This window comes from Solanum dulcamara, chromosome 8, assembly GCF_947179165.1.
Source record: "Solanum dulcamara chromosome 8, daSolDulc1.2, whole genome shotgun sequence".
Taxonomy (NCBI): domain Eukaryota; kingdom Viridiplantae; phylum Streptophyta; class Magnoliopsida; order Solanales; family Solanaceae; genus Solanum; species Solanum dulcamara.
In genome coordinates this window covers 77,076,716-77,094,376 of record NC_077244.1, presented here as the reverse complement: position 1 = coordinate 77,094,376, position 17,661 = coordinate 77,076,716, and the positions used below count along the sequence as shown (strand labels likewise).

Sequence of the window (17,661 nt, the reverse complement as noted above, 5' to 3'; positions counted from 1 at the left end):
AAATTATTTTTTTAAAAAAAAGAAAATTAGGGTGGGTGCGGAAGGGTGGGGGTGAGTGGGAGGGGGCCAAAAAATATCTTGTTTTTTGAAATTTTTTAAAAAAAAATTGGGGGGGCGGGGGTATGGGAGAGGGAGGCAAAAAAATAATTTTTTTTTAAAATTTTCTTTTAATTTTTTTTAAAAATAAAATAAAATTTTGGGGTGGGGTGGGCACAGGAGTCTGATGGGTGAGGGTAGGGTGGAGAGAAGGTCAATTTTTTTTTATAGAAGTTATTTTAATTTTTTTAAAAAAAAATATTATGGAGGGGTAAGGGCATGAATCATAATGGTATAAGCTTTGTGGTTATCCCGAACATGACAGACAATAGTGCCTAACGACAAGCAAAAAAGCCAGTTGTGCCATGACAATCCAAGCAATAGACATCACCTAAGGTTGTCCAGGATTACATTACCATGTAGTGTTTAAGGTCCTAGTTGATTAGACTGTAAACATCAGCAGTACATTACCATGGGGTATAAAGGATATATTAGCATGGGAAATCACCAATTTCAATTTCATGTGTACCTATCATTGAATGTCAAGATATTTCTCTGACTATAAAAACATTTGTGTTAATTATAAAATAATATTAACAACGATAAAATAAAAGGGTTAAAAGTTAATTGTTTCCAAATACAAAATTGGATTTTAGCATACAAGGGAACAGTGGGAGTAGCAGTAAGGGTAAAAACTCCATCTTCACTAGAGGAGACGGCTCAGTCGAAAAGAAAAACTCCATTGATGGAATCTCTACAGCTTGTCAACACACACGTCAAGCTCTTAGCCTTCGATTTTCTCTCTCTCAAACCAATCAACCACGAACCCACCATTTTTTCTCGCAAGGGGAGACGCCTATCGCGCGCAGAGACAGTGGGTATCGTCGTAAGCAGAGACTTTAAGCCCAATAGATTTATCAAATTCGATATTGACGATGGCACCGGCTGCATACCATGTATCCTGTGGCTCAACCAGGAAAGTTCGCGTCACTTCTCCCGTCGTTGCCCATCACATGTTCGACTAATTGCCCAAATGGCAGCCGATTTTGCTTCCCAAACCCAGCTTGGGGTTATTGCTCGAGTTCGTGGTAAGATCACTAGCTATAGAGGTAATCTTCAGATTACTGTTTCAGATGTTGTTATAGAGAGGGATCCCAATTCCCAGATTCTGCATTGGCTAGATTGTTTAAGGTTGGCCCGAAATTGTTATGATAAAGTTGCCCTTCCTTGAACATGAGATGTTGCGTAAATTGCGCGGATATGCAAAATGTTGAAATGAAAGTACAGATATGAGTCATAGTAGCTTTGATCCAATTGTGTAGTTTGTTAATAAATTCATCAAATATGTATAATATTTAGAACACAATTACTAACATAATATTTTGAGTCTGTCATACTAAAATTTAAAACTCAAAATCCCAACTCTGCTACTGCTCTACATAAATGGTGATCTGTTTGCTAACATTAATACCCCCCCGAGCAATCGATCATTCATAGGCAGATTTGATTATTTTGATTTAGAGGTCAGGTTGTGTAGACAATTAAAGGAGCAGGTCAAGTTCATTCAACTTGAGAGATAAATTACATGATTGACCTATCAATCCATAAATTACATGATTGACCTATCAATCCATCAAATATCGCAGGACCTAGGGTGAAATTCTGCCATGCTATTGCATAAATTAAAGAGAAGAAACATCTTGACAAATACATCAATGAACCCCAAACTTGACACTATTTTTTATTAGATATTATTTTATATATCTATTTTAGGGTTCAACTAATTAATTAGGCATCTTATGTTGTCGAAAATGTGCCTATAAGTACGTGTTAGGGACACGAAACATCACATGTTTTCAGCTCGAATTGTTGAGAAATATAGACTTTCAAAAACTTAAGTTTTGTCCATTTTGATAATTAATGATTCTTTTTCAGTTTTTTTTCTTCACTTTTTCTACTCCTATGCTGTAAGAAATTCACATAAAAATGGGGATTCAAGCAACAACGATCGAAGATGTTTAAATGAAATAATACACCAATAAAGATCGACTACTGTAGTGGTTACTCTCTTTCAACTCGACTCTAGAAACCGAAAATTTATAATAATCATAAAGAATATTACATAATGATATACACTATCGTCTTTTTCGTATATTGTAGGATTAAATAATTTTTTGTTACAACATCTACTTTATGGGTGCAACACTAAAAAGAAGGGGGGGGGGGGGAGTATAGAATCGATCCTTAGTTCCTTCTAAGTAAATAATTCTGACATTCAATCAAATGCACCATTTAATCTTCTTGTAACATGAGTTCTAGCAAATAATATTATATCAATTTAAAAAAATATAAAATATCTAATTTTATGGATGAAGCTCCTCTCCATTCTCCTCTCCGGGGTTAGTTTTAATTATACTTACTAAACTTGTAATGTATATAATTGTACAACTGACAGGGTTTGTTAGGAGATCAGTTAGTTATTAGTCGGTTAGTTAGTATGCTGCACAGTTAGTTTGTTAGATATCTACATTCAAATTCAGTTAGATAGTCTTCCTCTTCTTCTATATATATATATATATATATACATTGATGCAATACAAATCAAAGCTAAGCTTTGCATTTCACACAAAGTGATTCTCCTCCTTTCTGATGATGATGATCAAAAGCTTCCATTAGTGTCCTTCTTAAGAATTCAAGTTGGTATCATTACATAATTTGTTATTTTGACATGATATCAGAGCATTCCAACTAATTCAGAGAGACCAAATGTCCCATGTAATTTGCCTCTTGAACCTTGGTCCATTCACCCTCACCACATGTTGTTTCCCCTTCAAATAATGCACCTACACCACCACCTGACATTGTACCTATTAACCAAGACCATGCCCCTCACCAAATTGAACCTAGGAGGTCCACCAGATCACATAAAACCCCATCTCATATTATTGACTATGTCTATTCAATACCAAACCTTAAATCACTTAGATCCCAAACCATAAACTCCTCTACCTCACCAAGAGCTCTCTTCTCAAATCACCACTACTTAACTCACACTGCTCTTAATGCAGCTGGTCAAGACTTTGTGAGGAATGTTTGCATTGATAGGGAACTATCCTCATATAAGGACGTAGCTATTGATCCTGCTTGGCAACTATCATTTTTTTTAAAAAAAAAAAATTAATTTTTTTTCTTGTTGTTCTTCTTCTTCTCCATTTTCTAGATGTTTTCCTCCATAACTTTGGATCTTGATTTTGTAATCTCATTGTCATTGTCTAGATCTAGTTCTTGTTTTTCTTCTATTGTTAATTAGTAATTGATTTTTTAAAAGTAAAGTAAAAAAAATTATATCTTTGTAAAATAAATTTTTCAAAATAGTTTCTTTTGATAGTGTTTCTTGAGAAGACAATATGGGTGGGGAAGGAGTTGGGGTTGGGGTGGGTGGAGGTGGAGAAGACGACAATGACTGGGTGGGGTGGGTGAAGAAGACAACTAGGTGGGGGTGTTTTTTTTTTTTCAAAAATCACTTTTTATTAGAAGATGAATTTCTTCTTTTTTTTTTAATTATTATTTGGGTAAAAAATGACATATGTCATCAAGTTAATGGCCATTTTTTTTCTACTCAAAAGTCATTATTTTAAAATTATTTTTGATATATATGTCGCATGTCTTCATTTAATTGGTCACTTTGACACATCATCGGCAAGTGTATTACACACACTTTAGATATTGGGTGATTGTAAAAAAAGTGTCAAAATGACACATCGGAACCTTACTTGAGGTGTCTAAAATGAACAAAGTTTAGTTAAGGTGTCTAAGTGAAAGTTGATGCCAACTTTAGAGGGTCACCGATGGGTGATTGTAAATATGGGGATTTTTTTTTTTTGATAAAAAATAGGAGTATCATTAATGTGATTAAATATTACGTATTAAATGATAAACAAAAAGATAACACTACAAATAATGCATTGATAAAACAATGCATATAAGAATCAACGTATCTTTTTCTTGCGCAATGCACGTTTGGTGAACTAATTATTAATGGGCTATTTGATTAAAAAACAGAGGCAATTTCCAGAATAATCATTCCATAAAAAGGTAACCGACTCTGGTTTAGCAAAAAAGAAAGTCTAGTACTTGTACATAAAATAAAATATTTTGTAATTATATATAAACTGTTAAAAGTCCTTTTTAATAAAAGAGAAAATTTTAGTAGTTGTAAAAGGAGTTCAAAAAGTTGTTTTAAGTTACCATTAAGTTTGAAATTATACCATTCTAGTAGTCATAATTTTCTTATGTATGTATAAGTTGAACATATTATTACCAAGCAAACCAAAACTGAGTTTAAAAGTATTGAACGATATCTAGCTAATTTGACATGATTAGGATAGAGTATTTCGAAAACCAAAAACTTATGGAAGTTTCAAAAATTGTACTACTTATATCATACAGCTAATTATAAGCCACTTCAGCAAAATCTTTTCTTAAGAATTTACCAATGATGAGTTGGAAAATTATAACACTTCATGAATAACGATCAAATATTGGCAAACCTTGCTGCTATACAAAAGTGTGATGTGATTTTCTCTTTGATAAAATGTGTAGAATCAGTTGTTACACAAATAAACATGAAGCTCAAATCTAGCCCAATTAGCTTAGAAACTATTGAAACATAGGCCCAGCAACAACAAAATATGCAACTCAAACAGTGCCTTCTTTTCGTCATAAAGTGTTTAAAAAAATTATTTTGCTATTAGTACTAGAATTAAAACTAGATACATGTAATACAATAATTACGAGAACAGCAAAGAAACAGATTAAAAGAAAATTAATCTTTTGCGAGTAAGAAAGCAGCAGCCAGCTGAAAATGCGCATGAATAGGACAAACTAGTACTAGTAACTTTTTTTTTGAGAGCTCAAGAAAGACAAAGGATGGATCGTTGAAAAATTATATGATTTACAAAGGTTAAATATTCCTTTTCCGTTTCATTTTATGTGGCATTATTTGACTTAACATAATATTTAAGAAGAAAAAAAAGACTTTTTTTTGGTCTAAAATCATTTATATATACTTATGGTTGAAAATCATTTTATTAAGAGTAAAAGAAGAATTTTAAAGTTAAATATTTTTAATTATAGTAAAGTGACATTATTTTTGGAACAGACTAAAAAGAAAAGGATGTCACATAAAATGGGACGAAGGAAGTAGTAGTATCTATTATGAATGTATATTTATCAAATATTGTAAGGCGTAAGCTAAAGCCTTAGGTGTCGTTCTGCCCCAAATAGTTTTTGGGAAAAACTTGAAAAAAACTTGAAGAACTAGTGTTTGGCCATATAATTTATCATTACTTAGCAAATATATTTGACAAATATCCTAAGTTTCCAAGTTCTAGAAAAAAACTAAAACGGATCATTGAAAACCAAAATCGACAAACTCATAATATGCATAGTTTGATTTTTTTTTATACTATGAAATTAACTTAGTTGATCATTTTCCTAAGGCGTAAAATATGAACTCAATACTAAACCACAAAAAACTTCATCTTTTTTTAGTGGCCAATATAGCTTTTGAGCTGCTTCTTCAACGAAAATTAATATAGATGTAAGATTTTAATAAATATTAAATTTTGAATTCATAATTTCTAACCTTTTGAACATAATGATTCAAATGAATAAAATGTAAGCCCTATTTTCAAATATAAAAGAAATTTGAAAGAAATTAGCGAGAGAGAAGGGAAAACCATTTGTTCAGGTCAAATTTTAACCATACCCCCCCCCCCCCTTTCCAACCATATAAAAGGCTCCACGTCACCAGATAAATCTCCTGATCCTCATCTTTCTCACTATTGCAGTTAGAAAGTTTGTTAACTTAGTCGTCCATGAATGACGATCGAAAGTTGTTAGGGGTTACATTATTTTTACGCTATCCATATATTTTAACCTATTGTATTAAATCACATATCTTATTTTTTAGGTTAATTAAAAAATATCGTACTTAATTAGGATCTTAGATTCGAACCATGCAAATATGATCACTTTTTGTAGGGAAAGTTTTACTTCCAAAGTGCGAATCTGGATCAGATGATGGACACAGAGTGAAAATATAATAATAAAAAATCGTCTAATTACTGGTTATAAATATTTAGGTGACTTGAAATTGTTTAATCTAATAAAGAAATTAAACTAATTACTGAAATCAAAATATCTCTTCCCTGAAATTTTAAAACTTTAAGTTCCCCATTCAGGAATTTTATATTTTGTTTCTGTGAACGTATATCAATTTTACGTACAAGCACTAGTCTCCCTGCAACCTGCAAAACCTGACCACCTTTTTTTCCATATATATTGAGCTTTAGGGTTCCCATTGAAGAAAACTCCTTATTCTCTTTCACTCTTTTCTCACCATTTTTCTTTCTTCTTCTTAGTTCTCTCATTTTCTTCACAAAGCAATGGCGGTGAAAGTAACAAAAGCTGAGAAGAAGGTTAACTATGACAAGAAACTCTGCAAGCTTCTCGATACGTATCAACAGATCCTGATTGTGGGAGCAGATAATGTGGGTTCAAATCAGCTACAGATGATTCGCAAGGGCTTACGTGGTGATTCCATCGTTTTGATGGGAAAAAACACGATGATGAAGAGATCTATCAGGATCCATGCAAAGAAGACCGGAAATAATGCGATTCTCGCCCTCATTGAATGCCTTGTGGTTTGTTTTGACCTTTCTTCTTCATTATACTATTATACTGCTACTCATATTTCTCATTTTCTATCGTAGTACTATATCATATCGTTACTGATTTGTTACTGCTAGTTTGTTTGGTTTCCGAGAAAATCTGTGGGATAGGTTATCTTTCTAGGGATTTGTTGTTTGTTTTTGTTTCTTATAATATGTATTCTAATTATTATTTTTATCTTCAAAAAAATCGGAAATGGATGTTCAAAATCACAGTAGAAGTTTTCATTATTTTGCTTCTTTCTTTGTGAGCTCCACTATTTTCTTATCTATTGAGATCTTTGTATTTTGTTTTGTTGATTCCTTGGGACAAAAGGAATCGGCAGTGTTTACTATTTTTTTTTGTTTAATAATGCTCTTATATCTATTTATGTACTGTAATCTTTTTATGTCAAAAATTATTGGAAAATGGAAATGGATGTTCAAAGTCACAGTAGAAATTTATTGCAGTACTCTAAAATGTATTTATTTCCTCTTTTTTTTTTTAGAGTTCCACTAAGGAGTTTTGAAAATCGGATCTGGGATTTCCTTATATGTCAGAGTAGTGATCCATTTTTTCTGCCATTCCTTTTTCGATCACTGTTTCTGTATTTTGGTTTCTTGAGACCAAAGAAATAGGTATTGTTTTTTCCCTAAGAGGTAAGGGGTGAAAGGACTTTAGCTGGAATTTGGCAAGTTTAATTTATTGTTGCTGCACTATTTACATTATTGTCTGTCACTTCCTATATTGGAACAAAAAATGAGTCTAAATAGAGCAGAATATTTAGAGCATTATATAAGTAATAATTCAACTAGCTAATTTGGGATTTAATTGGTTAACAATAGCATTGGTTTACAATATTGTAACAGGGTAACGTGGGACTAATCTTCACCAAAGGAGATTTGAAAGAAGTCAGTGATGAAGTTTCCAAGTACAAGGTATATATGTAAATGTAAATTATGTCCATGTCTTACGTTCTTTATCTTCCTTTCAGTATCAATAAGATTAATCTTTCTGGTTTGCAGGTAAAAACAAACTCTTTTCTGTATCATCAGTGGATCTGGATCCATGTAATTAGTGTGTAAAAGAGATTAAATACTAAATTAACTTGTCCCTGGAATGAACTTCTAGAACAAAAAAAAACGATTATTTGCATTCAAGGACTAGTTAGTCTTTTGCTTTGATCAATTTGGTTTTTTTCCCCTTTAAAAATGCGCTGATCTGAGTTTACCAATCCTCACATTTTGTTTTTGAGTTTATGATCTGAAAAGTATGAGAATATTAACTTTAACATTTGATCAAAAAGGTTGGAGCACCTGCTCGGGTTGGCCTAGTTGCTCCGATTGATGTGGTTGTTCCTCCTGGAAACACTGGACTTGATCCTTCACAGACCAGTTTCTTTCAGGTTCAGTTCTTTCAAGATTTGCTTATTAATCTGCTTATGCTTTTGTTTATTATATATGATCTCACATCCCGGTGTATTTTAGGTACTAAATATCCCAACAAAAATCAACAAAGGCACAGTTGAGATCATCACCCCTGTGGAGATTATTAAGAAGGGTGAAAAAGTGGGATCATCTGAGTCTGCCCTTCTGTCTAAGTTGCTCATTAAGCCATTCTCTTATGGCCTGATAGTCCAGTCTGTCTACGACAATGGCTCAGTTTTCAGTCCTGAGGTTCTTGAACTCACAGATGATGATCTTCTCACTAGATTTGCTGCCGGACTGACAAATGTTGTTGGTCTCTCCATGATTCTTGATTATCCTACTCTTGCTGCTATTCCTCACATGTTCATCAACTCGTACAAGAATGTTCTGTCATTTGCCATAGCAACAGAGTACTCATTCCCACAGGCTGAAAAAGTGAAAGAGTACTTGAAGGTTTGCACTAACTGCTAATTCCAAAAGACCTTTAATTAATATAAACCTCTTCTTCTTGACATTATCTTAACAAAATTCTTAAAATTGCAGAACCCGAGCAAGTTTGCTGTTGCTGCTCCAGTTGCAGCTGCTCCTGCTGCTAAAGCTAAAGCAGCTCCTGCTAAGGAGGAAAAGAAAGAAGAACCTGAAGAGGATGAGGATGACTTTGTTGGTGGATTGTTTGATTGAGTTGTTTAATCATCTACCTGTTTGATTGTCATCTACCAGATCCTAAGATTTGGTACTAGCTACGACGAATGCTATTTTGGATGTCTATTAGGATACTTTTGAACAATTTCCATTTGGTTTGCTATTGTTCAGATGTTTTGTGCAATGAATTATTAGTTCCTTCTGTTTCAGCGGAGTTCTAACTTTGAATTTGAGCATTTTGCTCCTCTCATTAGCTTTGATTGTTGCATTTGGCTATCTCTATGATTATTTGCCCGACTTTTTAAATTGAGAAACAGTGAAATATTGCTTTTTAGGTTAATAGGAATCATAATGAGAATCAAGTTTTCTCTGATACTGCAACATTTTCCTAATGCAGAATTTCCCTAGTAATGATACTGATTACTGAGTGATGGTTTGAGTTTAAATGACATCTTAGGCTAGAAAGACCAATGGTTTGTTTGGGTGATAGCAATGCTCAAGTAATTTTTTTATAGTAACTTGTTTAGATACTCAAAGCTTAAGGCCCAATAATTCTTCTTTTCTCCTTAGTGACAACTCGGAAGATGAACCACTTCCTCCACAAAATATCACCGTAGCTCTCCTACTAACTAGCAGTACGTTCATAAACTGAGTTAAATGTGGAGCCTAGGGACAAATGGTGTTGGGAATTCTAAGAAAAAAGTTCGGGATAAAGTTATTTCACTCTTCACCTTATTTGATTTCTTTCACTAAGAAACAGCAAAATAATATTACATGTTGAAGTTTTTTTCCCATTGATTCTTGAAAATGAGAATGAGCATCTGGTAATAACACAACAAAGTTTACATGTCAAAATTTGTTTCCAGAAATTCTTGAAATTGAAAGATATTCAATGTTGTATACATCCACAACTCTCTTAGTTGCTATTCTCTTCCTATAATGTATTGTATTTTTCTCTTTGAGAACTAAAAGTATGATAAGGGAGCCACGTGGAAATTCCAACATTTAGTGGAAAACCCACATGTTACTGTTCCATTAATACATAAGTCATAGCCACTTTGACCAGGTCTGATTCCTATTTTCAAACACAACAAGCGAGTTAACACATATATAATCCAATAGCGCCAAATGGAAATACAAGGGGAAAAAGCTTACCTTCAAGGTTGGACCATAAATTGGCAATTTGTTTTTGCAACACAATGAATAATAGAGAATCACAATCTTGTACTAAGTCGATCATCAAGATTGTTGAAGACAATTTCGAAAGAAACGTATTCCCTGATCCAAAATCAGTGTCATATATTATTGGTAATACTACATGATCCTTGTAAAGTAAACTATGACTAGCAGGAGTCTCCAAGAAACCAGATCAGAAAAAAAGAGTAAGGACATAAATTTGTACCTGCAATGCAAAGGTGATGTCTGCTTCATCTACATTTAGAGTTACTCTACTTAACTTTTCTTCTCTAGCCTTCCCCAGTTTTAGGATCCCCTGTATTTTTACGTACACCTTGAGTTATGCTTCTTCCCATTCTTTAATAGAGTACTCGTGATTGAGAAAGAAAAGTAGACCAAAAGGGAGTAACATGTAAGTTTATTAAACACTTTACCTGGTCTCCTAGCACTCTACACATGCTTGATAGCTCCATGATTCCAGCTGGTGGTATTAAAGTTGATTTACAGACATCAAGGTAAGAGATGTTCAGCTGCAACGAATTACAAATTGTTTCATATCTTGTTTCTCCTTATGCTACTTAAATCTCACCATTATAGTTATAAATAGAAATTACCTCGCCTATAGTGGCATCCTTCTTCTTCCCCCTGAATAGCTTGACAGCAGAGCACAGTATAATCTGCAGTGCAGTATATTAAGCATTACTCACCATCACCTAGTGATATTTAAATGCCATACAACAATAATCTAGAAGAACGCCATAAAATAGTTCCATTGAGCACTTTTTGTTGAGCGTTAATAGATTTGCAAATCACTAGTCTACATTTTGTGATGATGATCTTTTGGTAAAGCGTAAACACATGCCATGAAAATCTACTTTTGGTTCTAGCTCTTGCATTCAATGACCAATACACCACAAATATTTGGATACTTCAACCATATAATCCAATAGCTTTCCTTTTTCATTCTTTGGTTTTTCTCCTGTTCTTTTTTCTTTGGGGGAGGTTAAGAATTCTCTTGTAACTAGAAACTTACTTGGAAATGAAACCAAATGAACTGTAGATATCTTCTTATGTCAAGTAACTTAGGAAAATTTACCTGTTGATGTTGTGGAAGTGATTGTATAGTATCCACCACTGGTGATCTATATGCCTTTGACAAAGCAATAGCGACATGATCAACCCTAACCTGTTAAAGAGTTACAACTTTTAACAAAACACAACATGCTGTGTAAAAAGAAAAAGCAAATGAGGATACACAGTTCATGAAATTATAGCTAAGTCCTTAAAGAGATTAAGGGACCAGGAAAATATAAAAGATACAGATTGCTGAAGAAGGTGTTTATTGAAAATGAAAAATTTAGTAATAGGTGTTTATCAAAAACAGCCTCTCTATCTCTACATGGTAGGGGTAAGGTCCGTGTACCACCCTCCCCAGACACCACTTGTATGTTGTTGGAAAATTTAGCAATAAGCAGGGTACCGTGACTAGTACTGACCCGTACTGAGCAGGTTAAAGCAGCAAGCAGGTCCATAAGGGAGAATATACAGGCTGGAATAATACTAGTAATTGTTTATAATAATGCAACTAAACTAGTATGTTTTTATCATATACGAACAATGAGGTCCTAGGTCAATAACTTACCCCTAAATAATGTGAATATCATAGTCATTTTTAATTCTCAAATACTCATACACCATACTTTGCTTTGGCTCCGTGAGTGTAGAATTTGATATCTCAAGGGAGCAAACAAGCACAAATGTGAAGAAACCCATGCAGATGCTGAGGTCGGGATCACACTATGACTTGGCTATACAAACCAGAGCAACCCTCTCAACTATAGATCCTCCAGAATCACTAGTTTACAAACTCAAAAACATTAATGAGTGAAAATGGCATCAATACTCACAACATTGCTCTTGTGTATAAGTGATTTATCACAAGCACAATCCCTCTGTTGATCAGAAACTCCCCCGTGTAATGATGGTAAATCAAGGCTGTTGACAGAATCTCTTATGTCAGATTCTAACATCTCAATTGCACTCCTGAAACAATGACAACGGAAAACATTTACTTATAATCAAGGGAAAGCTGTACAACAAGCTCTTGAAAACTCCATCTAGGATTAATACTCTCACGTGCTCAATGAAGAACTTAAGCATCAGTTCTGCTAAGTATACTTCAGCAAATTAGTAAGAAACATTAATCTCCTTATGCCTTTTGTTTTTTTCCCCAGTAACTCACACTACCAGTCATGCACTCTATGAACTAGAATGCCATCTCCTCAAATTTAGTTACAAAGTTGTTAGGCCACTATCTATATAAGATCAGGAAACTTTCTCAAATTGTTATCAGCCAAACTTGCAGCAATACTCACAAACCTGCATATCCATAGAGCCTTCCTCATATCTCCAGACGCAGAAGCAACTTTCTGCCATATTAGAAGCACTTATATTAGGGAACAGTGGATTGCAATGAAATAATAAATTTTGGATCAGTAGTTTGAAGTAGTAATGAATAAATGTGTCGCAATAATAGTCTTACTGCATATATAGAAAGTGCAAAAATAAAATTAAACAAATTGCAGACATTGATGTACCTACCCTGGCACATAGTTCCAATGCTTGAGGCTGGAAGATTGTGTAAGGAAATGCCTGTTCAGCAGTCAAATTATTAGACACTCTGGTAACCATAAGAAATGATTTGCACCATGCTTTATGCAGATAACATACAACAGGCTGCAAATATCATAAGCAGTCTACATATTTTCAATTAAATTTATAAACAAAAAGAAAACAGATAAGTTACAGTAGTATTATGCAAATTAAGTGGAGTGATTTCTAATGGTTTCTAGGTTCTGACAATAGAATCAGTTGGTTCGACAACAATGCATCAGTAAAATATCACTGGAAGCACTTGGTTCAGACTTTAGATACTTATGACACCAGTCATTGAACTTGTTACTCATATCTTGAGCCCATACCCACTCACGATATAATGAGAATTTGCATTAAATGAAAAAAAAACAAATATATCCATTTGATAGAAGTATCGCATATTTCTCACAGGAAGAAAAAGAGAGTAGAAGCCATGGAGTTACCTGTAATCTTTGCTGAAGAATGGAGATGATCTGGTCCTTAGAATAGGCACGGAATGTTACAACTGCTGGCTTGCCTAAAAATAATGTATAAGTCAGATTAAATACTGTTCTACATACAATAAGTAATCTAGCAACTAGAATAAGGTGCATTGAGAGGTTAATTGGCAAATAGGTGCTTTGTACCACATAAGTTTGTTTTATGAAATAAAGTACATATGCTACAGAAAATCAAAGAACCCATAACCAAAGCCAGTTGACATTCTCTGCCCAATTTCTTGTGTTAAGATATATTTAGACAACTCTTTGGTGAAGCCATTAAGCAGGGTTCAACAGTTCTAAAATATGTTCTGTTCTAACATTATGAAGCTAAAATTATTAACAGCTTGAAAACTTAGGTGCACAAGCTAAGACCTGTTTAACCTCTCTGCCTAAACTAGATGAAGTCAAAGAAGATAGAAAAGAGTTTAGAAAGAAACAATCTGACCGAAAAGGAATACTCACAGTTCAAGGATTGTAGTTTTGGAAGAAATTTATCTGCTAGGTCTATTGCATTAGCAATTCCTGTCAAAGCAGAGTCCTAATTAGAAGCAATAATTAGCAGAATAATAGCTTCTTTTTTGACAAAACCAAAACTAGTCGTATTAGAAAAACATCAAATGATTAGACCAAGAAAGTTTGACGTTTGCAGTCGAAGAGCTCCAGTACCTATCAGAATAAATCTGGAGAATGGGAGCGTTGCTAGCATGAACAGCTCATGAAGCACGGCTCTGTCTTTTGTGATCAAGTAATCTAACTCATCAGCAACTATTAACCTGTTCAACGCATTACTTTGGTAAGCAGAGAAATAGTTTGATTAAAAAATCTAATAAGCACTATAGATGCTTCTTAGAGTTATCATTTTAGGAATCGATGGTTTCACTTGAAATACAACATACTTTTGAAAGGCAAAGAGGGGGCCCCAATTGTAAAAACTACTAAAACATCGAGAAGAAGACTCACATCATCTTCGTGACTGCTGACTGCTGCTTCTCAGAAAACATTTTCTGAAGATACTGCAATGGTGATGCACAACTACTTATCTTTCTCCGTTGTTTAATTTTATCAAGTATCTGCATTTGTTACCAAAGCATAAGCATACAGAGATGCGTTATTTAGCAGTTGAATCAGTATAATAGCAATGTACCTTGCCAAAAAGGTCAGATGTGTTTGACAGAGAACTGCAGTTGAGGGATAATGTGTCTGGAGCCTGAAAACCGGACTGCAATGTGCAAAAAAAAGAGATGATTAGCAATAATTTTATAGTAGTTGGATATGCATCTTTGGAAGATAGCTGATAAAGAAATTCTTATGCAAACCCTCCAACCACTTGCAGAACTCTCATATGCAGATGCTCTCTATGAGGTTATTCAATATCAGTAAGTAAAAATTAGAATATTTCTTGCATATGATGAAGAATCAAATTCAAATTAAAGCATTTATATAGCTCTTAAACTTTCCTTGAGCCTTTTATCATGAGGACTTAAAAGTATGATCAATTGAAACATGATTGAATCTGGAAAACTCCAGTCATGTCTCTTTGCATGTTACAGCATGAAAATTTATCCTTGAAGAACCTCACATCATCATACAAGTAGAGAAACCAGAAAAAGTACAAATTTCACCGACAAATATCTAGCTAATCTGAAAGATGAACGCATATAAATCAACAACAACAACATACCCCATGTAGTCCCAAGGGTCTGGGGAGGTTAGAGTGTACAAATACCTTACCCCTACCTCAAAAGTAGAGAGGTTGATTCCAATAGACACTCAGCTCAAGGAAAAACAGTCCAAAGCAGTCCAGAAAACTAAGTACGGAAGAACAAGAACTAGTATAATTCATTCAAAAATATTTAAGATAACATTCTCACAATAAAGAACATATGTAAGAGTCTCGAAAAGGCATTACTAGCAAATATTTGATCACTCCAGGCTTAAATCTCAGGAATCAAAATGAATTACCTCTTCCTTGTAAAATTATTTCAAGGGTCCTGTAGCGACTACAATAGCGAACTTTTATTTGAAGCCCCAATTTCCTTCATTTACCTTATATCAATCCCAGTGAAGCACGGTAATTTGTAAAAGATGGTCAGTACTTCACTACAATATTATAAAGTGATAGATAGCAATTTGACAACATCTTTTACATGGTTTAGGCCAAAAGCACTGCAAACTTTGGGACACTGCAAATGGAAATATAGTTCATGAAGTGGATAGATGAACTTGTTTAGCTAAGGAAATGCAGTTCATTAACGTATTCACATCATTCCATAAAGAGCATTCATCGCAAACCAACATTCAAGTTTCGAAACACACCAAGCAACAAGCTATACCTCTTCTGCCCAATTAACCAGGACCTTGTTAACCTTCTCCATTGATAGGGACTTTCCAGTCCCTGGGCAGCCGCAGATATACAAACTTCCAGCCTTATCTTGTTCCACAGCTTGCTTACAGAACTCCAGAATCCTATTGTGCTCAACTTCTCGACACACCAGATTTGATGGAGCCCTAGACACATGCAATGCCTCTTTTACTGCATTCAATTGCTCCATGTCTACGATAGAGAGGCATTTAGCACATCTTGAAATTAAAAAATCGCACGACACTAGATATAGTATGAAGATCCTTATCAATTTAACAAAATTAAAATATAGTAGATTATTAAAGAAATCAGAACAACTATAACACCTAAATCCAAGAGTAGCCCAGACGTGCTATATGAATAAAATATATCCATTCTACTCCAATTGGACTATGATAGTTACATCAAATGACACATTTGTCATTTATAATGCAAGAGATTCTCTACATTTTCTAAGGAATACATAGACCTCTAGAAACAAATTAATAGGACTCCTGGCAAACACTGACCTATTCAGTAAACAAACTCGATTTGAGAAATTAATTAAACCAAATAATCAAACTCACCTCTTGGATTCCACATAGGCTTCTCTAGAAAACTTTCGGATAATCTCCTTTTCACAGGTGATTTGCTCATATTTATTGCTTTAGCTCCTCGATTGGCCTGAATTCCACGGAAAACAGAAGATCAACTATCACGAATCTGCTAGGAAATGCTTATTATAGAAAACATATACTGAAACCATAACATAGTCGGAGAAGTTGAGTTACATTTGGAGTACTCTTAGGGCTATCATTGACACATCGGCGCGGCGATTTCCATTTGCACGGAGAGCTTTTCTTGGGCGACGGAGTTAAATTTGAAGTTACAACACTGTCTTCAGTAGTGGAACAGGAACTGGATCTGAGTCTGCGTTTTCGAAGAGTGGAGTCGATTTCACCTTTGATGGCGATCTGATCGGCGACTTTACTCCCACCGGAGACACGTGTTGAACGACGGTCGACGATTGTCGGCATCTTTGATGTTCCGATGGGATGAAAGGTTCTTTGCAGTGTTGGACTGAAGTGTAAGTTTATTACGTATAATTATTTGTTATTTATATAGGTTATAGATAGATTGTGTGCTCAGATTCAATTGGTTTCGCGCGAAAGAGGAAACTGAACTAGTGCATTTCCCGCCGTTTTGTAGTTATTTTTTCAAGTGATGAGTTGCTATTGGTGGCCTTGCAAATATCGGCCCATTAAATAAATCACGGCCCAAATATTAGAAACTAAACAAACCTATACATTGGGCTTTAATTTTGTTTTGCTACTCACTTAATAAAAAATTGTGAATCAAAATATCCTTATATATGACCTAATTCGTTAAGCATAGGTTCAAAGAACTTTTATTTATGATTTGCTACACATTTATTGAAAATTTGTGAATCAAAATATCCTTGTTTATGACATAATTCATTTGGCATAGGTTTAGAAAACTTTTGTCTTGATTGGCATAGATTCCGGAGGAATCAAGATATGTTGCATAAGTTGTGTAGTATTTTTGTAACCTAATTCATTCGGCATAAGTTCATAGAACTTTTGCCTCTTGTGTCATAAGTTTTGTATGAATTAAGTTATGCCTCTAATGACATAACATGTAATATTGAAACTGAACTTTTGCCTCCTACGACATAAGTTCTATAAAAATTAAGTTATGTCTCTTACGGAATAACTTGTAGATTTTGAAATTGAATTTATGCCTTTTACAACATAAGTTCTATGGGAATTACGTTACGCAGTACGATATAACTTATTATGTCTTATACGACATAACTTGTACTATATTATGATACCAAAATATAAACATATGCTGAGTGAAAGTTGTTTGTCATGAGTATTTCTTGTCACTTAATTTGTACTTGAAATGCTGAAATATAAAAATTAAAGAATCGTATTTAAAGACTATGAAAATTAAAAATCACCCCAAAATAGACATTTGTTCGAATGACCCAAGCTGAACTTGTACCATTCTGACCCAGCTAATAACGTGAATCGCGCACCTAACTATGTGGAATCCAACTTCTCTAATGTTCGGCTAAGGCCTAAGGCAATTCAATTACTTTTCAAACTTTGAACCCAATAAAAAAAAAGGTTATTACTTTTCTAACTGATTTATGTCAAGTCTT

At 34.1% G+C, this 17,661-nt stretch overlaps 3 protein-coding genes across 3 annotated transcripts; 2 read left to right on the top strand and 1 right to left on the bottom strand.

The window, feature by feature from the left end:
• Positions 1-628: 628 nt before the first annotated feature.
• LOC129900260 (CST complex subunit STN1-like) lies at positions 629-1,453 on the top strand. The gene has a single exon (XM_055975190.1). The coding sequence runs from the start codon at positions 782-784 to the stop codon at positions 1,265-1,267; it is 486 nt and encodes a 161-aa protein (XP_055831165.1). The 5' UTR covers positions 629-781; the 3' UTR covers positions 1,268-1,453.
• A 4,807-nt stretch (positions 1,454-6,260) lies between these two features.
• LOC129900551 (60S acidic ribosomal protein P0-like) lies at positions 6,261-9,028 on the top strand. Its single transcript, XM_055975548.1, has 5 exons — positions 6,261-6,743; positions 7,620-7,688; positions 8,057-8,155; positions 8,238-8,630; positions 8,721-9,028. The coding sequence occupies exons 1-5, from the start codon at positions 6,486-6,488 to the stop codon at positions 8,856-8,858; spliced, it is 957 nt and encodes a 318-aa protein (XP_055831523.1). The 5' UTR covers positions 6,261-6,485; the 3' UTR covers positions 8,859-9,028.
• A 637-nt stretch (positions 9,029-9,665) lies between these two features.
• On the bottom strand, positions 9,666-16,623 carry LOC129901589 (cell division control protein 6 homolog B-like). Its single transcript, XM_055976829.1, has 17 exons — positions 16,265-16,623; positions 16,061-16,157; positions 15,466-15,686; positions 14,277-14,351; positions 14,093-14,202; positions 13,799-13,905; positions 13,595-13,654; positions 13,094-13,167; positions 12,597-12,647; positions 12,375-12,424; positions 11,903-12,038; positions 11,092-11,181; positions 10,610-10,672; positions 10,430-10,525; positions 10,222-10,311; positions 9,975-10,097; positions 9,666-9,894 (listed from the first exon to the last, which is right to left on the bottom strand). The coding sequence occupies exons 1-16, from the start codon at positions 16,508-16,510 to the stop codon at positions 10,059-10,061; spliced, it is 1,605 nt and encodes a 534-aa protein (XP_055832804.1). The 5' UTR covers positions 16,511-16,623; the 3' UTR covers positions 9,666-9,894; positions 9,975-10,058.
• Between the last annotated feature and the right edge of the window lie 1,038 nt (positions 16,624-17,661).